The sequence below is a fragment of the Cervus elaphus genome, chromosome 12 (genome assembly GCF_910594005.1).
Source record: "Cervus elaphus chromosome 12, mCerEla1.1, whole genome shotgun sequence".
Taxonomy (NCBI): Eukaryota; Metazoa; Chordata; class Mammalia; order Artiodactyla; family Cervidae; genus Cervus; species Cervus elaphus.
Window position 1 is genome coordinate 74,513,219 of NC_057826.1, and position 25,075 is coordinate 74,538,293.

The window sequence follows — 25,075 nt, forward strand, 5'->3', positions numbered from 1 at the left end:
TTGTGTCTCAGTTGCTTTATCTACATATTTGGATAAGAGTATCTACTTCATAGAATTATTATAAGGATTCAATGAATTAATGTATAAATGTGTTCATATAAGAACACTGAAATATTTACTACCATTAAGAATCAACAGGGGCTCTATGACGATATAGAAGGGTGGGATGGGGAAGCAGATGGGAGGTAGGTTCGGGAAGGAGGGGACCGGATGCACCTATGGCTGATTCTTCTTGATGTTTGACAGAAAACAACAAAGTTCTGTAAAGCAATTATCCTTCTATTTAAAAATATAGTGGCAAAAAAAAAAAAATCAGTTCCTGCTAAGTTAAAGAAACCAGTCACAGAAACAAGCAAAAAGTCAAATAAAAAACCTAACTTTACACCTAAAGCAACTAGAGAAGGAAGAAATGAAGAACCCCAGGGTTAGTAGAAGCAAAGAATCTTAAAAATTAGGGCAGAAATAAATGCAAAAGAAACTAAAGAGACCATAGCAAAAATCAACAAAGCTAAAAACTGGTTTTTTGAAAAAATAAACAAAATTGACAAACCGTTAGCAAGACTCATTAAGAAACAAAGGGAGAAGAACCAAATTAACAAAATTAGAAATGAAAATGGAGTGATCACGACAGACAACACTGAAATATAAAGGATCATAAGAGACTACTACCAGCAGCTCTATGCCAATAAAATGGACAACTTGGAAGAAATGGACAAATTCTTAGAAAAGTATAACTTTCCAAAACTGAACCAGAAAGAAATAGAAGATCTTAACAGACCCATCACAAGCAAGGAAATAGAAACTGTATGGAGGCTAAATAACACGCTTCTGAATAACCAACAAATCATAGAAGAAATAAAAAAAGAAATCAAAATATGCATAGAAACGAATGAAAATGAAAACACAACAACCCAAAACCTATGGGACACTGTAAAAGCAGTGCTAACGGGAAGGTTCATAGCATTACAGGGTTACCTCAAGAAACAAGAAACCAGTCACAAAAACCGCCCAAATGCTCAGGAAAGGCAAATCCTTAGAAGAAGTCACTGCCTAGGCCTGGGAGGGAAATGAGGAGTGACTGCTAATGGGCACAGCGTTTCTTTCTGAGGTGATGAAAATGTTCTAAAACTAGACTATGGTGATAGTTGCATTAACTGTAAATATACTAAAAGTCACAACTGTACACTTTAATTGCATGGTATGTAGATTGTTAAAGCCATTAAAAAAGAAAAAAAAAACACTCAGCTCTGTTATAGAATCAGTTCCTGAAATTATCATAAGCAAGGTTCAAGCCACAATGTGATAAGAGTTTGGTTTAAACAATCTGTATTTCTGGCTGTGCTAGGTCAGGCTTTCAGAGGCATCTCTAATTCCCCTTAGCTAGCATTTAACAAATGATAAAAAGAAAAAACACCACATAACATAGATAAGCAATAAATAGTAAATAAGGATTTACTATGTAGCACACGGAACTACACTCAATATCTTTTAATAACTTAAAACGGAAAATAATATGAATATATATATATATATATAAAAAACTGAATCATTCTGCTATACACCTGAAACTAACATGATATTGTAAAATCAACTATTTGTTGCTGTTCAGTCCCTCAGTCATGTCTGACTCTTTGCGACCCCATGGGCTGCGGCACACCAGGTTTCCCTGTCCTTTACCATCTCTTGGAGCTTGCTCAAACTCATATTCATTGAGTTGGTGATGCCATCCAACCATCTCGTCCTGTCATCTCCTCCTCCTCCTGCCTTCAATCTTTCCCAGCATCAGGGTCTTTTCCATAAGTCGGATCTTTGCATCAGGTGGCCAAAGTATTGGAGCTTTAGCATCAGTCCTTCTAATGAATAGTCAGGATTGATTTCCTTTAGAATTGACTGGTTTGAACTACTTGCAATCCAAGGGACTCTCACATCCATACATGACTACTGGAAAAATCAACTATACTTTCATTTTTTAAAAAAAGGGAGGGGGAACCATAGGGTTAAAAATGCACTTCAATATTCAGTTCATGAAAGAAGCAATATATACCTCATCCACAAGCACTGTGTCTCCAATGAACAGGGCATAGGTTTTCTCTTCTGGTTTCTTCCCTTCCTTGTTAGTCAAATCTGAGAATCCCAAATTGATGCTGAAAACCATCCCTAAACCAGCAAAACAGGAATCAGTGAATGACTGTGAAAGTTTGGAGAAGTGTGCTTTTATACAGAATAGAGGGAGATGAAACTAAGGGAAAGTATTTTAAAAGGTATTTTTCTAATGTATGCATGTAAAACTCACCTTTCTTTAGTTTGTACTGATTTTTACTATTAATTACTAAAGAACCTTCACGGAATTCAATGCCCATTCCAAACCTAAAAAAGAAATGAAGGAAACTTCAACAATAGGCTTAAAAGGCCTCTAACCTGAGTCAGGTACACTACATCCTATTTTAATTTTCAAGGTCAGGCAGGCACACAAGCTAAGTAATTTGCCACAACTGATGAGTTGTTAAAGGGCACACTAACAAGAACGTGTAACAACTGGAATAAGAGATAATTTCTAGTAGAATGTTGATAACTGGATTTACTAAGTCTCCTAGGCCAAAACTTGGTATAGGTCAATGTATTTCCTCTTGTCCATCACAGAAGTCCAGAAATAAACAATATATCCTAACTAGCTTCATCTAAGGAGTGTGCCTAGAGCTTTTGTTTCTCAAATGTCTTTGGCTCTATAATATGTTATTAGTATATCTAGGTGTTCAATGATCAAATACACTCGAGAAACACTGGAGTAAATAAAAACTTTAAGAATTTAAATAGCTGGATATCTCAGAGTGCTTATTTTGCAAATATGAATTGATTTGTTCTAAGAGAGGAAATATTGTATGTAATGTCTTAACATTTGTAATTTAAGCCTGAAACATCTACAACACTGGTCTGAAAAGATCTCTATGAACTTACATACATTCTCTGATAACATAATGTGTCCGGCACACAGTTGAATAGTCCACAAACATTGGTTGAATCATCTAAGAATACTTTGCCTGACTGCCACTCATGAAAATTGACACAGTGACAATGTAAATCACAGTATCTTACCCTAGGTTTTTGGTAATTTTGTTCAGCAGCTCTGGCTTCTGCTTTTTAACCACATCCATGACAGCATTATATACATCACATATCTTCACACCTAATGACAAGACAGATGGGACGTTAAAGTATCTTTCAGGAAAAAACTACAAATCACATTTTTATTTATTTTTTATTTTTCTGAATTCTATTTATTTATTTTCATTTATTTTTATTAGTTGGAGGCTAATTACTAAATCATATTTTTATTTTTTAAATTTTTTTTTAAAACACATTTTTAAAAGCAACATTATTTTCACTCGTTAAGTCATGTAAAGCAGGGTTTCTCAAAACACACAATAAGGAATACAGTTGCAGGGCTGGTAGGGCTTAGAAACGTACATTTTAAAAAACAATCCACCCAGTCATTCTTTAATTACACTGTTGAGAATCACTCCAGGGGGACTGTGGAACCCTAGCTGGTCTCAGTGAAATAATTTAAGAGTTAATAAATGGTATTACATTAAATTTACTATACATTTTGAAGAACAAGACTACTGTATGGGTGAATTACCGTTGGAAGAATGTTGGACTTAGTTTTTCAAGGTTTAGGATATGAATATGTATTTCAAGCCAGAGTAGTTCAAATACTGTAGCCTCAGAGGAGTTTTTATTCTCATTGAACAACCTAGGACTATGGAATGCCAGTTGGATTTCTCAAGATTGATCTGAGGTATCAGGAGGGAATGACGTCTGGAAGCTCTGGGAAACTGTAAGTGGGCTTACTAAGTTGTTTAAAGGTGGTAAACATAAAGTCCCATTTAGCCAACTGGGAGTGGGGAGTCTCAAGGCAAAAGAGGTGCCAAATGCTCTGCTTTTAAGTAAGCAGTAGCTTGCTTAGCAGGGTTGTCATTAGTTCTGCTCTCAAACTAAGATTCCTGGTATTCATTCAATATAGGATATTAACATTACATAGTCTGTTGGGAGAGATACTACTTCTCAGAACTTTCTAAAGAAAAGTAGTAAGAGCAAGGTATTTTATGAAGATCTGAACACAGAGATCTAACCAGTCAGAGAGGGTTCTATAAACATCAATATAAAACCACAGTAACTATTCCTACATAAAAGAAAAGTACATTGAAGAACTGAATGCTAGGATGATTGGAGGTTAGTAAAATCTAATTCTATTTACAGTACAAGAGCCTCAGGGATAAACAGTCCCATGAATGCTATGTTTTTGTTACATAATTTCTAAACCTTATCTAAGGCACACATTACCATGTCTTAGTTCCTTTAGCAGCTCCTCTTGCAGCTGAAGCAAAAAGTTGTAATTTTCTTGAACCTCCTGCGAAGGATCAACCATCAAAGTGCGAACAAGGTTTGAGCAGTAAGATTTGAAGCGAATACCCATGGCACAGGTAATGGCCCCAAAATGCATATGATTCTTGTCACTAGAGACCAAAGGGAGAAAGCATCTCATTACACAAACTTGTGAAGTCCTTATCGTACCTAGCATACACATCCGTAATCACGATTTTGACCCACTATTATCACAAAGCTGAAGCAGAAAAAATGACCTAAACGGTTTAAAAAAAAAAAAAAAAAGTCAGAAAAAAAAAAACCCAAGTCAGTTTATAAAGGCTATTGAAAATCGTATCCCAAATATGCAAGTTATACTGAATTTTATGCATTATAATCTAACAGTATGATGGTAAGCCATCACCTTTCCAACAGCCCCGACGAATAGCATTCTTTACAGTATTTTTAAAAATTAGAAGGGGAATATTTATGATATATCTAGTAAGATTTTTAGGATTTTCAGGAGAAGGCAATGGCCACCCACTCCAGTACTCTTGCCTGGGAAATCCCATGGATGGAGGAGCCTGGTGGGCTACATTCCATGGGGTTGCAAAGAGTTGGACACAACTGAGCGACTTCACTTTCACTTTTCACATCATGCACTGGAGAAGGAAATGGCAACCCACTCCAGTATTCTTGCCTGGAGAATCCCAGGGACGGAGGAGTCTGGTGGGCTGCCATCTATGGGGTTGCACAGAGTTGGACACGACTGATGCAACTTAGCAGCAGCAGCAGCAGTAAGATTTTTATTTTTTTAAACATGCTTTGCATTTTTTTCTTGTCATTTTTAATCATCTGGAAAATGCTTACAATCAAATACTCAAGTAAGAAATGAATAACTATGTGAAATAAAATTAAACTATACATAGAATAAGAAGATAATAGCCTGCAGGAGGCAGGCTAATGGTTATTCTTTCTCTTCCTACTTTTTTGAATCCCAGAATGAGTCTAAGAAAAAATAGGCCAAAGGCTGAAGTGCTCTGGTTGTTTTATATTTTGAAATTCTCATACTTACCTCACTACACTGAACTTGAGGTTATAGTTGCCACCACTCTGAATGATAGGAGGGTAACACATTTCCACAGTAGAAGGGTCTGCCCCAGCTAGGTATTTTTTCTCTTCTATGGCCTTTTCCACAGACTCAGCCAGTTTGCTGTGTCGAACTTTCTATAAAAATACCCAGAAATAAAACAATATTTACTATAGGGTGGCAGAAGGGTGTTGGGTTTTTGGACATGATCATCTGAAGACAACATATATCCTGATATCATATAGGATGCAAAAGAAGTCCTATGAAGTGGTTTATGCAACAGATAACACACTGGTGTACACGCAAAAGGAAATTTAGGGAATACGTGGAATTTGCAGCTATTCAAAGAATTCTCAAGTGACATACTGGGTAAGCTCCAGAAACTACAGTGGACGTTTATAGTTATTCTCAAAGAGAGCTGGCACAATTACACACCACCAACTTATCTACCAAAGGTAGCTGAACACAACCTAAAAAACACTGCATGGGAGGGACTTACTTCATTAAAACAGTAAAAAGACACTCCCACCCCCAATTTACCTCATCTGCATCAACTATTTCCATGACTCTTTCCTTGAAGAATTTGTTGAAGACCTCAGAGGTGATGCTAGCTGCTTTTTTCATTAGATTGAGCTCTCCATCCTCCTTTACAGCAATGGTATAGGCCACAACTGCACTGATGTCTATCTGCAGTCAAAGGGAAAAACAGTTCCTAACATGCAGACACAGAATTGCTAAAGAAATCTCTCTCCCCTGGTTCAAATATTATCAGTGACTATGCCTGGTTATTTAGCAAACTACTCACCAGCAGTTTGCAGAATATCTAAATATTCTCTTCTTGGATTGAATAAACAGCTGAAAGAACTCTTTACCAGGTCATTGGTGTATGCTAAGAGGCACTGAACTAACACATCATTTAAAGTATAAATGTAAATGCCTCTCTTGAGGTTTCTGTAAAGGCTGAAGAAGGTAGACAGAAAAGAAAAAAAATTTTTTGGATAAGAGATTTTCCTCGATTTCCCTCTGGAGTAGCTGCACTGTCTCCTGAATGCCTCACTCCTAACTGAAAAGTGAATTGGTTTACCACTAAGCCACAGGAAATGAAAATGGAAATATGAATGAATATACAGCTTTCCCGAAACAAAGTCTCTGCACCATCAGTTGCGGAAGCCCCTCACAATCTTGTCTTCTCAACCCTCAGTGTGCCTGTTTTCAGAGTATTCTTACTTTGTCAAAGCCCTCTTTGTTGAGGCAGTCATTCCAGCTCTTCATGAACTCTCCTGGAAATTTGTCTTTGCTGAACACTCCGATCTTCTTGCCATTCTTGCTTTCTTTAATGGCTTCAATCATTTTGTCAAAGCTGCCCTTGTTACTTTCATTCTGTCAGTGCCACAGGGAGAAAAAAGGGGTTTAGTTTCAGAATTAGATATCTTATGTTCTACTAGTACTAGGCAGAGAATATTCTAAACTATGGAAAGAAATTCTATCTCCCCTTTTCCTACCTATTTCTTTAGGGAAGACTGTAATATACCAAAAGGTTACACAAAATTTCTTTGGATATATTTAAATGCTTAAGTGAAGTGCCACATAAGCTGAGAAGACTATTCTTTACTTCAGGAAGAGCTAAGAAACTGAAATACAAAGGGGAACAACATTCTGAAAAGAAATCTTTGTCAGATGGGCAACATAATAAAAAAAAGATTACATCTGATAAAAATTGGAAACGAGGTATACCTTTCCTTAAGGATATTTAAAGATTTTTGTTCTAATTAAGATACTCAGAGAAGTATCCTCAAGAATGGATAAAGTCAGTATTCACCATAATTTCATTACCCATTTGTGTTACTGCAAACTGATAGGATTATTGAACTCTTTTCTTTCTTTCTAACAAATGACAGCTAAAATCTTCCCCTTGTATTTTTAAATTCCTAGAAAACTTTTCTGTTTACCACTTTTAAGTATTCTTTCATATTTTTTTATGACGAATTCTTGTTAGTTCTGACCTTTTCTCGTACGAGTAGTGTGATGGCAGGGGCTCCGTTAGCATTCTCATTGCCCTTAGTGTTGGCAATCTGTTTCAAGAACTCCACTTTTTTCTTGCTGGCCATAAAGATGATTTTGTCATCACAGAATACCATGATAGTATCAGTTAGTTCATAACCAAAGAGCCATGTCTATGTGAAAAGACAACAATGTGAACAGATACAAAAAAATCAGTGTATTGATACATATGAAATAAGGTATCTGGAATTAACTTCAAAATAATCTTGTAGTGTGAGAACCTGGATATAGATTCCAATGAAATGAGATTGGTCAGTACTGTTCACTGAACTTTTTGTGAAAAGAACTATTCCACACGTCCTCTCTTTAACAGGCTAGCCACTACAGAGTACTTGAGGCTGAGGAGCTGAAATTTTTTTTTTTTTTTTTAAGGAGCTGAAATTTTAATGTGGCTAGTGGCTACCATACTGAACAGTGGCTGATTCAATGACTCTCAAGGCTAAACACTGCTGTAAACTTCTCACCTGTAAGGCAGTTGATTTGGCATAAACAATTTCTTCATCAACACCCACTGATACAACAATGGCATCAACATTGGCATACTCATCTTCTCCTTTCTGAAAGGCAGAGTAGGTAATGTGGTCATTTTCTTTTCATACAAGCACAACAGGAATAGGTCCAAGATACATATAATTTTTTCCTAATGGAAACCCAAAGTTTAAGGTACATATATACTTGGCAACCCTACAGTCATTACTTACTCTATTTTAAAAATAGCTTTCTGAGACAAAATTCATATACAATTCACCAACTTTTGTGTAAAATTCAGTGGTTTTCAGTGTATTCAGTTACACAACCATCACAATCTAATTTTAGAAATTTTCATCTCTCCCCCCAAAACCCATTAGCAACAATTATCCACCTCCTCTCAGTCCTAGCAACCACTAATCTCATTTGTCCCTAAGGATTTGTCTATTATGGACACTTAATATAAATGGAATCATAATACATGGCATTTGTGTCTGGCTTCTTTCACGTAATATTCTTTCATGGTTCATCTGTTTTAGCATGTATCAGTACCACATTCCATTTTATTGCTAAGTAATATTCCATTATGTGGATATACTACATTGTATCCATTCAACTGTTCGATATTTGAGTTGTTTCCATCTTTTGGCTATTATGAATAATACTGCTATAATCGTAAGTAAGTTTTTGTGTGCACGTATTTCTCTTGAGTATATTATCTAGGTGAGGAACTGCTAGTTATATGGTAACTCTGTATTTAACTTTCTCAGGAAACACAAGACCGTTTTCTAAGGTGCCTGCACTATTTCACAAATTTCTTTCCCAAAAGTAATGTGTGAGGGTTCCAATTTCTCCATATGCTGACCAACACTTAACTTTATTATAGCCATCCAATGGGTATGAAGTATCTCACTGCAGTTTTGATTTGTATTTCCATAATGGTCAACGATCTTGACTGAACTCCCAGTCATGTGATTCTGATGATTTGTATACCTATTTGGAGAAGTGTGTGTTCAGATCCTTTTCCTACTCTGGGTTATTGCTTTATTACTAAGTCATAAGAGTTCTTTTTATACGTAAAAGTCTCTTATCAAATATGATTTGCATTTTTTTCTCCCGTTCAATGGATTTTCCTTTCACTTTTGTAATGATGTTGTCCTTTGAAGTACAAAAGTTTTTTATTTTGAAGAAGTCCAAATTCTTTTCTTGTGCTTTTGATATCCTATGTAAGGTGGCTTTGCCTAACCCAAGGACACAAAGATATAACTATACTTTCTTCTATAGAAGTTTTATAGTTTTAGCTCTTATATTTACATTTATGCTTCATTTTGAGTGAAGTTTGTGTATGGTGTAAGGAAGGGGCCTAACCTCATTTCCGGCCCCCAAATTGTCTTGGCACCACATCAAAAATCAAACGATGTAAATGTGAAGGTTTATTTCTGGATTCTCAATTCTATTCCACTGAGTTACATGTCTGCCCTTACACTAGTACATTACTTTGATTACTGCAGCTTTGTATTAAGTCCTGAAATTGAGATCTGTGAGTCCTCCAACCATTAGCTACTCCTGAACTGTTCTGTAAGACCAAAGCACTGGTAACTGCGAGCTCTAACTAAGGTCAAATCTCTGATTTCCCTATAAAGTCAAGAAAAATATTTACAGGGAATGCCCTGGTGGTACAGTGGTTAGGACTCTGAGCTTCCACTGTAGGGGCCCTGGTTCAATCCCTGGTTAGGGAACTAAGATCCTACAAGACGTGTGGCATGGCCAAAATAAAACAAAGTAAAATCTACATACATAATGCTATAAATCATTAATATCTCAATTTTTAAAAAATTTATTTATTTAAGATTCTTCCACATTTTTAGACTTCTGGATGCCAATTAGGATCTAAATAAAATAGCAATTGAGGGTTCTGCTGCATTTCTCTAGCAAACAAAATATATAACCCAAAGTAGTTACTATATAGTAACCTTATGCAGTCCCTCACTGATTTTCACTGAGAAAATGTTTACCTTCAGGTTGGTAAGATTTTATCATTAGCTCCCACTGATGATGCAAAAGCAATGGTAATTAAAACTGCTAGTGCCTTAGCATAAATCAAGGTAGTGGCACCAAGCTATGTTCATCACTACTACACACTCAATAGAAAGGAAAAAAAGCCAGTTTCACTTAAAAAAATGTCCTTGATGCAGTAAAAATGACTAATATTATAAAATCCTAACCTTTGAATATATGTCTTTTTAATAGTCTGTGTAAAGAAATGGGAAGCACATCCAAAGCACTTCTGCGTGTACACTGAAGTATGACAGCTGTCTCAAGGAAAAGCACTTGTATCAATTCAATTATTTCAGTAATAAATTAAACTAGCCATTTAAACAGACTTGGATATCTAGCATACATTTTCTTGAAAATGAATGAAGTGAGTCTATCACTTCAAGGAAAATGAAAGAAATGTGTTGTTAATGATGAAATTTGAGCCTTCAAACAGAAATCAAAATTTAGAAAACCTTGTACTCACCATTGTGAACTTGACAACTTCTCTGCTTACTCAAGAACTTTTCTGATGATATCAGCAGAATATTAACATACACAATTCTCCAACATCATATAATGAATCGTGTACATTTACCAGATGAGGGAACAATATTTTCCAAATAACCAGTGGATGATGTTACCAAATCGCAACTTGAGTATGAAAAGTTCACTGTTGTGGTTTTAAATTCCACATTACAACTAACTTTCAAGAGATAACCACTTCCAGGGAATTCCCTGGCAGTCCAGTGGTTAGGACTCAGCACTTTTACTGCCAAGGGCCCAGGTTCAACCCCTGGTCGTAGAACCAAGATCCCATAAGCCGAGAGGCCGAAAAAAAAGAGAGAACAATTAACTACTTCCAGAGTTCTAGTGCACTAACAAAGAATATCCATAGTTATCTGAAGAGTTTATTAAAATTTCTTGCTTTTCCAACTTTATGTATGTACAAAGCCAAATTTCTTTATATACTTGCTCAAACCTATATAGAGAAAGATTTTGTGGGGAGCTGAATAATTTAAGACTGTAAAGGGGTCCTGTCATCAGAGCTGGGGACCGCTGTCCTGTGATCCCTGACATGGATTAACACGAACTCTGGCATCAGGTAGTCTCTCCTTCCGCTTTGCTACATACATTCCAATTCTTCAGTTAAACATGGGATTCTGTGCCAACAGTATTACTACTACCTTGATAACCCCCCAAAACTAGCAACAGGTACTCCCCTCTATTTATGTGTTTTGGCTACCAATATGTAAATTTTTTCCCTAAACACGTCTTCAAAAATACCACAGAAACTAACCAAAAGTCCCTTTTAGTATTTTTTGATACTTAAAATCTTAGTCAAAATTTTTCCACAAAGGGCATCAACATGCACAAAAATTCAAAATACACAGTAATAAATTTTTAAAGTTGCTGTTCAGTCACTAAGTTGTGTCTGACTCTTTACAATCCCATGGACTGCAGCACACCAGGCTCCTGTGTCTTCCACTATCTCCCAGACCTTGCTCAAATTCATGTCCACTGAGTTAGTGATACACAAATATAATCACATAATTAACCATTATTAACACAAGAAAACCATACAAAGTTATCTCAATATAACTGAAAATAGGAAGAGAGAAAAAAAGACCTCTGTACTCAGCTTTTTTATGAGGATATGGGAAACCAATCCATCAAATTTCAAGGATTTCCATTAATATAGAATGTCTGGTTTTCTACTGTCCATCAAAAACGTGAGAGGATGAATCCTAAACTCTCTTGGAACCCAGTTGCTCTGACCATTTCATAGAATATTTTTGACTGATTCTTTACAAACACCAGGAGAAATAAATGCAGACTATCTAAAGATAATAAATTTAAATAGTTTTTTCTTAAAATGTGATTCAATGAAAATGATTACAATAAAGTCAATAATTTTGACAGCAAAGCCTTGGACGCTATTCTGTATTTTCAAATCTCATAAGGCGCATAAATACCCTTATAGAGATTAAATCTGAAAACAGTCTTCTGAAACTGTGGGAGATTAATAATCCGCTTTTTAAAACTTCCATGATGGGAGTGGGGTGGGAGGGAGGCTCAAGAAGGAGGGGTTGTATGTATACTTGTAGCTGATTCATTCCTTGTACAGCTCAAACCAATGCAACATTACAAAGCAATTATCCTCCAATTAAACACAAATTAAACAAAAATAGCATGTTACCCACTGTAACATTTTAATAAATTATATACAATACTAAAATATTTTCAGATGGACTTATGCCTGGAATTTGTTTTAAAGTACTGGAGTGGGGGACTTTCCTGGTGGTCCAGTGGGTAAGACTCCATGCTGCCACTGCAAGCAGCATGGGTTTGATTCCTGGTCAGGGTACTAAGATCCCACATGCTACAGTGTGGCCAAAAAATAAATGAATAAACAAACAAACACATGAATAACAAAAAAAATAATACTGGGAGGGGGTGGCAAGAAAAAAAAAGGCCACGAGGCTAGCTGCTGCTGCCCCAGGACCAGTTGTACAGTCAGTTCTAAGCACTGGCTATTTGAGACAGCTGGGGCTCAACTCTGCTGCTTACACAGCCCCAGATTCCCACCTAACCTCTTCTGCTTGGGAGATCTTTAGGACTCAGACTTGGGCCCTTGTCAAATCTGGACTCAGGACTCCTGTGCTCACTTTTTGAGATGAACCATTTTACAGCAGTGACTCCTGGTGCGCACTCTCAACACCCACCCAATCCGCTCCGTCACCAAATTCTGCCACTTTCCAGTCTGTCTGGTCCACTTAACAGTCAAGTGTTGCTGAAACAGGTGTTTCAGATGGGAACAGTATTTACTGAGCAGGCACTTTCTGCATGTAATCTGTAAGCCTCATGATAAAACTTTAGCTGCAGTATGCATCATCATATTCAAAACCCCCAGCCAAGACCTAGCACACTCAAAACTCCCGCACAAATACATAGGCAGTTCTCACACTAATGATGATTTAGGCTTTTAAAAAAAGAGGTACTGAAAGTCTAATTAAAATACATGTAAGATGGATATTTTTCATTAGGATACAACTATTATAACAGTATAAAGATATACTTTTCTACCACCTCTGTCTCTTTCAGTTAAAATAACAGAGGCAAGAACACTTTCATTAGGGTCCTAAAGATAAAAATGAATTTCTTTGGGAAGTTCCTGATTTTTTTTTATCTACCAGGAGACCTAGGATCATTTGACTAACTTTTCTGCCCTCTACATTTAGAGAGACAGTAAGCCTACTGGGTAAGGGCTCACTCTGAAGCCAGACTGCCTGGGATTGAAGCCAAGACCTCACCCCTTATTGTGACCCAACATTTCTGTGTTTCAATCTCCTACACCTTCACATCTATAAGTGTTGTGTATGAAATACTTAGAATAGTGCCTAGCTCATAATAACTACTATGTGTTTGCCATCATTATTATTAAAGACCAAAATGTAGAAGAAACACAGGCAAAACACTCTCACATAGATTATAGCATTTTTTTTGGATCTCTCTCCTAAAGCAAAGGAAACAAAAGCAAAAATAAACAAATGAGACCTATTTAAACTAAAAGCTTTTGCACAGCAAACCATTGACAAAATGTAAAGAAAACTTTTTAAATGGGAGAAAACATTTACAAATGATATGAACAAAAAATATATATATCCAAAATAGATAAACAGTTCACACAACTCAATAACAAAAAAAACCCAAACAACCCAATTAGAAAATGGGCAGAAGACCATTTTTCCAAAATAGACACACACATGGCCAACAGGCACATGAAAAAATTTTAACATCATTAATCATAAGAGAATTGCAAATCAAAACCACAATGAGATATTCTCACACCAGCCAGAATGGCTATCACCAAAAAGAACACAACAAATGCTGGCAAGGATGTGGAAAAAAAGGAACCCTTGTGTAATCCATCAGTGGGAATGTAAATTTGTGCAGCCACTGTACAGTATGGAGGTTCCCCAAGAAACAAAAATTCTACTCCTGGGCATATAGCTGAAGAAAATGAAAATATTACTTTGAAAAGATGTAGGTAAAAGAAAGAAAGAAAGAAAGAAACGATGTATGTGCCCCAATGTTCACTGCAGAATTATTTACAACAGCCAAGATATGGAAGCAACCTAAGTGTCCATCAACAGATGAATAGATAAAGATGTGGGGTGTATATACACATCCCATATACAATGAAATACTATACTCAGTCATTAAAAAAGAATGAAATTTTTCCATCTCCAACAACACGGACAGACTTGGAAAGCATTATGTACTAAGGTTAGAGTTTTTTGGAAGGTGAGAGAGCCTGAGAAGCATTCTTAGCCAGAAGATACCGATGTTAAGTGTGTGGATCTCATACAGCCCTCATGGGCTCAGGACTCAGCAGGCACCAAGTCTTAGAGAAGGGAAAGGGGCCATGACGGACATGGGAAGTTCAGGGCTGAGAACAGAAGTCTGCTCAGCAAGCTTAAGTCCCCAGCTCATGGAAGCCCTGAGACAAGTCCTAATCCTCCCACTAAAAGACTTAATGCATTCTCTGAAGAAAGGGGCTCAAAAAACTCTAGATACTAGGTCCACCAGAAGGTAGTTAATAAATGTTGAGGAATTCAATGAAAGTCTGTTTTTTGGTTTTTTTTTTGATTGATTTTAAGGTAAATTCTGTATTGTCAAAACACAAATAGAGGTGGCTTTTGGTATTAAAAGAGGTAATAGCGAAATTCAAAATTATTTAGGCTAGAACCTAATAATCATGTAGATATTAAGAATCATAGCAGAAATTAAACATTATTTTAGTTCTGAGACTCCTAGGAAACAAGACCAACATGGAAATAGTAGGTTAAATTGTTCTCTTAGTTTAATAGAAAGAATGCAATTTTATTAGCAGAAATTTTTCTTGCATTGAATCCTAAGTGGACTTTTTAAATGTAGTTACTTTTAGAAATAAGAAGACAGAAGCTGAGTTCAAACACTGTTTGGTAGAAAATAGTCAATTGTCTTTCAATTGACCATTTCCCTCACCTTTTTTTTTTCCCCTCACCTTAATAAAGGCCAAGAGCACATTTCCTGTGCATGCATGCACAGTTGCTAAGTCAAGTCTGCTTCTCACAGATCCCTCCAGGCTCCTCTGTTCATGGGATTTTCCAGGCAAGAAAACTGGAGTGAGTTGCCATTTCCTCCTCCAGAAAGTCTGCCTTTTTGAATGACAACTGCCCCAAAAACAAAAATGAGAGGGTTTTTCTTTGGTCACCACCAAATTCACAGAAAAAATATATATACATATACTGCCAGTATCTAGGGGGTTCTCCAGGGACCAAGCTAACCTATTTGCTCTACCATAACCTCTCTACTAGTTGAGAGACCCTATTCACACAGAGCTTCCTACCAGTTTCTTATTACCGTATTCTTAATGCAAATGAGTAGCCAAGGCTCAACTTGATTTTTGTGAAGTGTTCAACACATAAAGAGAGAAAGCAAAGAAATCCAGAGGAAACAGACATGGCAGAGGACCACCTCCCACACAAGAAATAAATATAGTATATCCATGAAACAAGAAAAAAATAGGGGATAAGAAAGAACATAGAAAAAAAAAAATCAATAAAATGTGGTGAAGTTAAGAAACAGCATCTGGAAGCAGACAATAAAGAGATAGAAAATGAAATGAAAAAGATAACAAATTTAAGCCAAAAGTTCTAAATCCCACTAAATAGGAATTTCTGGGGGGCAGCAGAGGAACAGATCACCGAGGAAATGGAGGGGAGAAAATGATCAAAGAATGCAAAATTCCAGCACTGACAGATGTGAGTCTTCAGACTAAAATGGCCCCCCACTTCCCAACTCAATGCAAAGAGTTAAAAAAAAAAAAGGACTCATACCAAGGCAGTGAAATATCAAAACATGAGGAATAAAGAGATGTTTTACAGGGAACAATAGGCCATATATATTGGAACAGGAAGTAGAATCACATCACCCTTCTCAAAAGAAATACTGAATGCTTGAAGGCTGACAAATAGTTGACAGATTCTGAGCAGAATTCTCAGAGATTTTCAACCTTTAATTTTATACTAATTGAACTACTATTATTAACCAAAAGTAGAGACAGAATAAAACTTTTTAAGACACATAATGGCTCAAGAAACATCTATTCTCCATATCCTTTCCTAAGAATCTTAGAGAAATGTTCTAACAAAACAAAGGGAAAACAAAAAAATCACGACATGGACTGCTGGATATAGGGGACACTGGTAGTTCCAAGGTTCAATAGACTGGAGAGCAACCTGCACAGACAGAACAGAATAATGTAAGGTTGAGCAGGTGGTAGTGGTTAAAAAACAGAAAGAATAAAATATCTGTTGAGCATGAAAATTTTAGAATAAAAGACTGATGAGATTATGACAGATCTACAGGAAAAAATTAAGGCTAAGGACATTTAAAAGAGGAAAAAAACTGAAGTAACCATTAATGCCAGGAAAAATTAAAAAAACTTAACAGGAACTTAATTATACTCTATTACCTCACCCAGCAGTGAAAATAGTTACATGAGTGTAACAATGTAAACTGATTATACTAAAAACTGTGGAAAAAAAAATCAGGAGGGATAGATATGTGAGAAAGTAAGTATGATAAAAATATTAACTGTATAAACTAGGTGGGGGTAGGCACATGAGTTCTCACTGGAAATTTCTTTTACCTTTCTGTAGGTTGAAATATTTCATAACTATGTCAAGAAGAAATTTACAGGAAGTATCAGGAGGAAGGGAAATTGAAATGTTATGGTGTAAGTTAAATTTAAATCCTAATTCTTTTTTTTTTTTTTTTTTGGGTTTTGTTATACATTGATATGAATCAGCCATAGATTTACACGTATTCCCCATCCCGATTAAATCCTAATTCTATCAAAACAAGAGTTAATATCTAAAACTGATAAACCAAGAAATATTAGTAGCAGTATATAGATATTCCTTTAAAATATGAAAGGAAGTGAAGAACTGGAAAGTGAGTGCTTTTATGGCAGGTGAGTGTCTTATGCTAAGGCTTTTAGAACTATTTGGTTTTTTTAAAATGTATGTATGTCTTACATGACTAAAATGGATTTAAAAAAAATGCAAAGTAAATATCAGTAATACAAGTATTAAGGAATCAGCAAAAACTGTAACAGTGGTATCTGAATGATAAAAGTTGGGAAAATACTGCAGCAGAGGAACAACTATCTTCCTTTGAAACCAAAAGGGTACTGCATTAAAAGAGGAAACATTTTTTAAGTCTCTAGTTATACCAAGATACCAATCTAACTCACCCAAAGTGATACAATTCTGAATAAAAAGGTATGCCATTAATTACACAGCGACAACAGGTAGACAGTTTCAGAAAAGGCAAGACTTGTGATCACACTAAGTACAGCCTCCATAAAAATCTTCAAACCAAGACGGGGATGCATGAAAACTCAAAAGTCAAATGATCAGCATTAAATGAGTGCCTACTACATGCCAAGCACTGCACTTGTTAATAGTGGCAAAAAAATAAATAAAAATGAGTAAGAAAGAATAAACAAATCTCAAAACCTTTCTCTAGTTCACTCCAGAGATGAGTGAGTTATAAGCAACCGAGATGGGTAGAAGCAAACTGTCATCTTGTTGATAGTAGTATGAAAATTGCCTTATTTCAAAGAACCTTCCTAAAGCCACAAAAGTCACTGCCTAGTCTTAGAGAGCAATCCAGAACAAGAAACTTGTCCACAACAAAAATCAGCAGAGAGCCAGAAATCACCACTCAAGAGACACACTGACACTACAGGTTATTAGTTTTCTCCATAGGCACAAACTTCCTTTTCAAGGCTGGGGCCACTCACCTCCCCAGTCCTGACAGGTAGTGTAGTGCCACATGAATGAATGCAATGGGTCAGCATTACATTGGAAAACAGCTACCATTCTGATTTTTTTATGGAATTCTTTTGGGTTAAAAGGCAGATGACTGAAGTCAAGGTTCATACACAGCAGCATGTCCCAACAGTTAGGTCTCAAATGAGTTACAGGTGTGCTTGGATACAATCTCCCCATAGTTCTCAAATCAGCTGGGATCCCAGGATGGTGGGTAACCTCCCCACTTGTACCCCCATGAAGTACTAATCCTATCACTTGGTTAAAAACAATCACAGTCATGAAAAGACTGGGAAGCTCTGAGTAAGGACCCGGTAAGCAAAAGAAGACAGGGGAGAAGCTCATGCTCACGACCCACTGTCACCACCTAGGGGTCTCTAATGCAGAGACAGAAAGGAGCGGCAAGCTCTTCCTGCTGTAGCAGTTCATTTAAAAAAAAAAAAAGAGAGAGAGGCAGCACTACTAACCTCAAACGTCCGTAAGACCGTAAGAAATACATTTCAGTCATGATGGGAGATCTCCTGTTTCATTTCTGACTGAGCCCATTATCTTATCCCTAAAATGACACTATTCACTCAGGTATAAGGTTTAAATGTTTGAGAAATTTCTACTCAAAAAAGGAAGTGTGTGATAATCCAACTCTTTCAGGGACATAGTTATGAAAATTGTAATTAAGAGATATATCTTACTTACAATAGCCTCACAAAATGTACCTTAAGGCTAATGCTTTAAGGGTATTTAAAACTTACAAGTGGGTGTGGAGCCTAAACTAGTTTTTTAGTTAATTTTTGTCTTTTTGAAGATGGGAGTGGACAACACAAGGTTTGGGGTTTCTATAGTTAACTAGAAGTTATTCTTATTTCAAGGCCAATTTTCTTACTCAAAAAAGGAGTAAGTGTAGAAAAGCAAATATAGTTTGCACCTGTATATTTCACTATTTTCCTGCTGCACCTAAAGGATAAGCAACCAGAACTTATTCCAGAAACTACGATAGCTGGTTAAGCAGGTCGGAATCAAAGTGCTGTAACCTGGAAAACACAATGCAAAAAGCAATTCGACAGGTGGGGTCTAAGCACAGTTATTAAAACTTACAGTTATAAAAAGGCAGGAAGTCTATTCAAATTAAGATTTTTCATAATGACATGACACAAATTTTGCTAAGTACATTTTTATATTGGCTTGTAACTTTGTAAGATCAGGATCTTATCATTTAACATGCTCCTTTCAAATGATAAAAGGGCCAAGATAATTTTAGTATTTGAGAAACAAACAAAAAAATGGGGCCAATAACTTTAACTTTCATGGATTTAAAGGCTGTCATCGACATCGAGTTTACCAATGGGTCTCAAGTATTTCCCTAGTCTCATGTTTTGCATTTATCTACCATATGTATGGGAACTCTGAGCTCTAAATTAATTTTAGCTTCAAGAAATGATCTAGATAGGGTTATCTGATCAACTTCTGAATCACTGGGCCTAGAAACAATCACTACAGCAAAGGTGTGTGACTTGGGGGATCTATGAGTGGAAGAGCAGGTAATTGATTATTACTCATGTCATAGTACTTATTAACCTTCAAGAAATATCTGGGCATTTAGAAAAGTATTTCTAGTATGGATCATGTTCAAACTTTAAAACATGACAGTGAGAGAACTTATAAAAACAGCTGGTAGAAATTAACCAATAAAATTTTTTAAAATAAATTTATGTTCAGCTTTTGTGTAGAACAGTCCTTAGTTTTGCTTATAAAATGCATAAAACCCACTTTATCTTTAATCATCTAATGCATTTATGCCCAAAAGATAAAACTTGCACAGGAACCTTTAGTATGAATGGTACGAAAATGATCAATTTTAATAGCTTAGTTTTCAGTAGATCAGTTTCAAAGGCAATTTACAATGCTGAGGTCAGAACTGATCATTTCTGTCAGGACAGCTCTTCAGGTTTTAAAAAGCCCTCTTTAGCTTTATCTTCCCTGAATGACAACAGTTCAGAGATCATACTTCAGCTGGATAGCTCAGAATACACCACAGGATGCAATCAAATGTTTGAACTGATAAATTACCATCACAAAAATAAACTTTTAATTGTGGACTTTTTCAAGCAATCAAAAATGCCCAATCCTTAGACTAGAAACTGTAACAGCTCTCTTTCTAAACACGTGCCCTGGATCCTCAACCACGGAGAAAACGAATAAGGTTTTAGGCATCACATCGTTTTTCTGCATTACCAAAACCTGCAGGTTTTCAGCGTTAGATTTCTGTGTTACCCACGGCAGGGCCTAGAACAGGAGGCGGTTGCGCGTGAGCAGTATGTCTTTTTTTAACTCCAGCAAGAGCCCCGCAAATGGTAAACGCCAAGAGCCCGATTCTCATCCTTCTGGCCCCTCCATCCATCCTTGACGAAATGGTTGTAATTCTGGCGGGACCTGGGGCACAACACTCTGGTTCTGGAAGGACAGAGCGAGTGCGTGGGTGTGTGTGAACACTGCAGGAGGGGGCAGCAAGACGTGATCACGGAGTGGGAGGGAAGAATGATGATGCCTCTTCTAGGGCGGGAAGAAACTACGAGAGGTAGCTGTTATGCATGACGGGGGCAGGCACGCGGGGAAGATGGTGGTGGCCGCAGGGTAAGGTGATTACGGGGGGGATTCCCTGCTACTGGGCGGCGCTTGGGGTCGCCTGCGGTGAATGATCCTGGAGCAACTAAATGGGCACGACCCTGAACCCGGGAATTCCTGACGAAAAGGGGGAAAAAGGCGCCGAGAAACGGGGTTATTATGGGATGGCAAAGGGGGGCTCCCTGGGGAAATTACGGGATCTATCTCACCCTCCAATTGCTGTACAGTCTCTTCACTCGTCGATAATAAGCGTCTTTGTCGAGAGTTACAGCCATAGCCACAGACGCCGCTTCTCCTCGGGTTCCGAGAATCACGCGAGGTCCCGGCTCCGCCACCCTCTCTCGGCCCCGGAATCCCGCACTCTCCCAGTGACCCGGAAGTATCGACCTCAAAGATGCCCTTTCCGCTTCCGGGTCCCGGCAGCGATCGGAATTCTTTTTTTAAAAAAATCCTTCCTCCGGAGGTTAGGGGGAGGAGAGGAAGGAAGAGTGGGGGAAGCAACAAAACGTGTAACGCAAAAAGAGTCCAGATTTTCGCGGGGTTTTCTTGTCAACTTAGCAACAGCCGCACGCGAGTCGACGTCATCACGTGATGCTCTGCTCCCGCCCTTAATCTCCCCGGGGCCGAGGTCTCCAGGAGCTCCGATTCCGTGTCGAGGCGGCGGCGGCGGCTGGGCACTGAGGAGGCGGGAGCCCTAACGTGCCGGCTCCGCCCCACACAAACTGCCGCGCGCGAGTACAGTGACCCCACCCATAGGCAAAGGAAGGGGAAACGGAGAGCGGGATCTGGGGTGGGAGTGGGAAGCCTACAGCATAACTGGGTTTCTCGCTCTCCTAGAAAATGTGGGGAAGCGAAAGCTTCCTGCCTCTCCAGGCCTGGACGGATCCTCCGTGCTAGGACGCTGGGTTAGGGGCTCCAGGCGGACAGGGAGCTCAAGCCGGTAAGAGGGAGCCCACCCTGCAGATAAACTTAACTTAGGCCGGCGCTACGGGGGAAGGACTTCGCCTTTGAAAGGGAAATTAAATGCCCAGGCTTCATTTGAGCGCTAGGACGGTAGGGGAGGGGTCATAGGAAACAAATGTGAGCTCAAGTCGTGACAGCATCCTTCCAGTCAGCCAGTCTCCTTGCCACAGTCATGAAGTGACACCATTTTTACGGCTTCCCTGAAACAATTTCAGTTAATTCAAAACAATGTACGTGGGTCTTGATGGAAATTCTTCTTTCTCATCTCTTCGAGAACTTGGGATTTTGAATCTGGGAACATTTTGCCTACTATTTTAGCTTAGATCATTTGGCAAGGTGGAAAGCCTACGCTTATGTACAAGCTTTTCACAGAGTACGGATGACTTGTCTGCCCTATCCAAGGTAACTTCACACATTAAGTAAAGAACTTTAAGAAAGTGGTGTTGAAATTACCCATCATGAACATCAACTGGTAATATTTATATTGGGTTTGAGCAAATATAGAACGAGGGAAGAGTGGGAAAGGATTAACTTAAATTTATTAATGCCAAGGGGAAGGAAGGTAACAGTTCCTGACCCTCCAGCTGTATCCACAGTTCGGTCAGGAACAGGCTCTGCCAGAGGCTAGTGCCAGCGCTACATAGTCTGTGGTTAATGGAGGTGTCTAGGGAGGGGTGAGCACATTGGCTGCTCTAGTCTCCTTTCCTTCCCCAGAACCGAGGAAGTAATCATGTATTATTTTAGGAGTTCCCCTACCCACCCAATCCTCTCAAATTTGGAAGCAATCAGGTACAAGTGTTCTTTTTCCTTTTCACCTCCTGGAGTCCTGGGTCTGTCTCCCCACATCTCCCTGCCCCTCCCACTTTTCCATAGTCCAAGGGCCAGAGTAAGTGAAACACAGCAGCCGCCCAAGCAATGGGGACCATGCTGGGTCTTCAGTCGTCAGCATCTTCGCTGGAGTCTGAGTTGGCTGGCATCATAGGATCATCAATGAGTGAGAAGTCCCTTTCTGAGCTATCGTAGCCCTGAGATAAATCATCATCATCATCTTCATCCTCATCGTCCTCATCCTCCTCAGGCTGCAGTGGTGGCAACCTCAAGGCAGTACCAGAGGTGGTGGTGGCTGGTGAAGAAGGGTAGCCAGTGGCTCTCAGGCCTGGATGGTGATGGTGGTGATGGTGGGGGTGGGGGTGGTGGTGGTGGTGATGAAGCATGGTGCTGGAGTCTACATGAGGGGATGATGCTGCACCACCCATCACAAACGGCATAAAAGGCAAAGATGCAGAAGTGGCACTGCTGTGACCCAGAGATGACACAGACTGCAGGCCACTACTGCTGTGTTGGAAGGTATTATGCAGAGACAGGGACCCAGTGCCTCCACCCTGCATCAGGGCCATCATCTTAGAAAGGTCTGGTCGCGTCCTACGGGCCCGCTTCTTGCTGGTGTCAGGTGCAATAGGCCCTGGCAAAACCCGGTTCAACACAGTTTCAGCATGATGACCCTGGGAAGAAGGAACAGAAGATATAGTCAAAGGAAGAAAAAACAAAAAAGTCAACAGAGTCCTAGCTTGCAAATGCTTTTTCACTGAACTGTCTTTAGGAGGGGCAGAGTAAGTATAGTCCAACGAGACTTGATGGTAATGGGGACGAGGTAAAGCTGGATGTAGCAGGTTGAAACATTATGATGCTGAAGCTAAAAGCAAACATTTGACACCGACACTCATCTGAACCAGAGCTTTGATTTTTTCCCCACGCAGGAGGAGAAGGGGTCGACAGACGATGAGATAGCTGGATGGCATCACCGATTCAATGGACATGAGTTTGTGTAACAGGGAGGCCTGGCGTGCTGCGATTCATGGGGTTGCAAAGAGTCGGACACGACTGAGCAACTGAACTGCACACGATACCTTTACTCTGGCCAACCATTTCAAAATTGCTTACTTTTGTTAATAAGAAGCCTGAGTAAGACAATGAATGAATCAGTACTTGTACAGTATGCTCTCCTGATGGCAGATTGTTCACATGATCTTACCATGTGAAGGACAGCACAACCATACTGACATATACAATATTATCCTTCATTATTGCATCAGAATGGGGTAAACTCAAAGACAGACCAGATTAAGGGTCTGGATGTCTAGAACACCAAAAAGACTACGGGGTAGCTCCTTGGCAAATTTACTAAAATAATTTTTTCTGCATTATAATAAACTTACATATCTGCTGAATTTTGAATTGCTTCATGTAAATGGGCTCACTATAAATTCTGGTTAAGTTCACTGAAGCTGGAACATTACTAGACCTAAGTACAATACTGAGTAAACTGGCATTAAACTCAGACAGTTACAAACATCTCAATACTTAATTTTTTAGGCTTTTAAAATATAACTATAACTACCAGGGCTTCCCTGATAGCTCAGATGGTAAATAATCTGCCTGCAATGCAGGAGACCCAGGTTCGATCCTCTGGGTCAGGAAGAACCCCCAGAGAAGGGAATGGCAACCCACTCCAATATTTTTGCCTGGAAAAACCCTGTGGACAGAGGAGCCTGGCAGGTTCGTTCATGGGGTCAAAGAGAGTCGGACATGACTGAGCAACTAACACACTTTCACATAATAGCACCAAATCATATTAGGATGCAATAATAATACAGTGTTGGATACATACCAATTTTTCAGTAAGAATACTAATCACATAATTTTCTGTGATTTGCTATGATCTTTTTCTTTCTTAGAGTTAACAACTGATTATAAAGAAGAGCAAAAGTACTTGAGGTAAAAACAGGTAATCCTGGAGAAAAAGCCTTCTTTATAGGCTGCTCTATAATGTTAAATTCAACACAGAGACGGTATCAGCCTTCTTGCCATCAGCCTCCCATATCAACCACTCACCTTATTATACCCTTGGGCCCATGGAGGATAAGAGAGAAAAATAAAACTTTTTTCCATGGAAACAATCTTTCACCCAGTATAAAAACAATAAGCCTTATAAATTCACCTCACAAATAAGTACATATTATGGGCAAAATAATGTTCTCAGAATTTGTTAAATGCAAATGATAGATATTTTTCATTTGGGAATTTTGTTAAAAGATAAACCACTATATATATATATATATATATATATATATATATACACACACCACATACGTATAAAGATGTATATAGAAGATCAAAAAGGGGATGATTAGATAAACTGAGTATACAAAGTATTGATCCATTTAAATGTTTACCAAACCCTGATTTATAGGTTTATATTTACACAACTATTGTCCAAAGTAAGGCAAACATAGCCAAGAGAAACTTTTGCAGTTATATTTTTGATGGAAAGGATTATGGGTTCTTAATCCACCAAATCTATAACCACATTAAAGTATAAGCACACTTGAAAATCATGGAATAACATAATGACCAAAATTGTTGCTATAAACTATAGAACATGATTTCCTGTCTTTTTCCATTACTGACATATTATTAATGATTCTCAACATCGTCTATGTTGAAAAGCCTATTAAAACATGGCTGTTTTAATAGGTTCCAAATCACTTTTTGAGGGGGGCTGTGCTATGCAGCTCTGCAGGTTCCCCCATCA

General features: G+C 38.2%; 2 protein-coding genes and 1 long non-coding RNA gene across 11 annotated transcripts in view; 1 reads left to right on the forward strand and 2 right to left on the reverse strand.

The window, feature by feature from the left end:
• The window catches only part of SUPT16H (SPT16 homolog, facilitates chromatin remodeling subunit), a 36,144-nt gene extending 14,817 nt beyond the window's left edge, over positions 1-21,327 (reverse strand). Inside the window, exons 1-10 of the mRNA XM_043919490.1 lie at positions 20,730-21,327; positions 7,978-8,070; positions 7,456-7,626; positions 6,680-6,832; positions 5,993-6,139; positions 5,438-5,589; positions 4,342-4,514; positions 3,094-3,184; positions 2,294-2,367; positions 2,045-2,157 (exon numbers count right to left, since the gene is read on the reverse strand). Coding sequence (XP_043775425.1) covers positions 2,045-2,157; positions 2,294-2,367; positions 3,094-3,184; positions 4,342-4,514; positions 5,438-5,589; positions 5,993-6,139; positions 6,680-6,832; positions 7,456-7,626; positions 7,978-8,070; positions 20,730-20,795 — 1,233 coding nt within the window. The 5' untranslated portion in view covers positions 20,796-21,327. The remainder of the gene's footprint in view (positions 1-2,044; positions 2,158-2,293; positions 2,368-3,093; positions 3,185-4,341; positions 4,515-5,437; positions 5,590-5,992; positions 6,140-6,679; positions 6,833-7,455; positions 7,627-7,977; positions 8,071-20,729) is intronic.
• LOC122704594 lies at positions 21,326-23,711 on the forward strand. The gene is made up of 2 exons (XR_006343901.1): positions 21,326-21,460; positions 23,241-23,711. It is a non-coding gene; the product is annotated as an uncharacterized LOC122704594 (long non-coding RNA).
• Positions 22,005-25,075, reverse strand: part of CHD8 (chromodomain helicase DNA binding protein 8) — a 60,388-nt gene continuing 57,317 nt past the window's right edge. For all 9 annotated transcript variants that reach the window (XM_043919476.1, XM_043919472.1, XM_043919474.1 and 6 more), the window contains one exon: positions 22,005-22,985. In XM_043919476.1, coding sequence (XP_043775411.1) covers positions 22,419-22,985 — 567 coding nt within the window. In that variant the 3' untranslated portion in view covers positions 22,005-22,418. The remainder of the gene's footprint in view (positions 22,986-25,075) is intronic.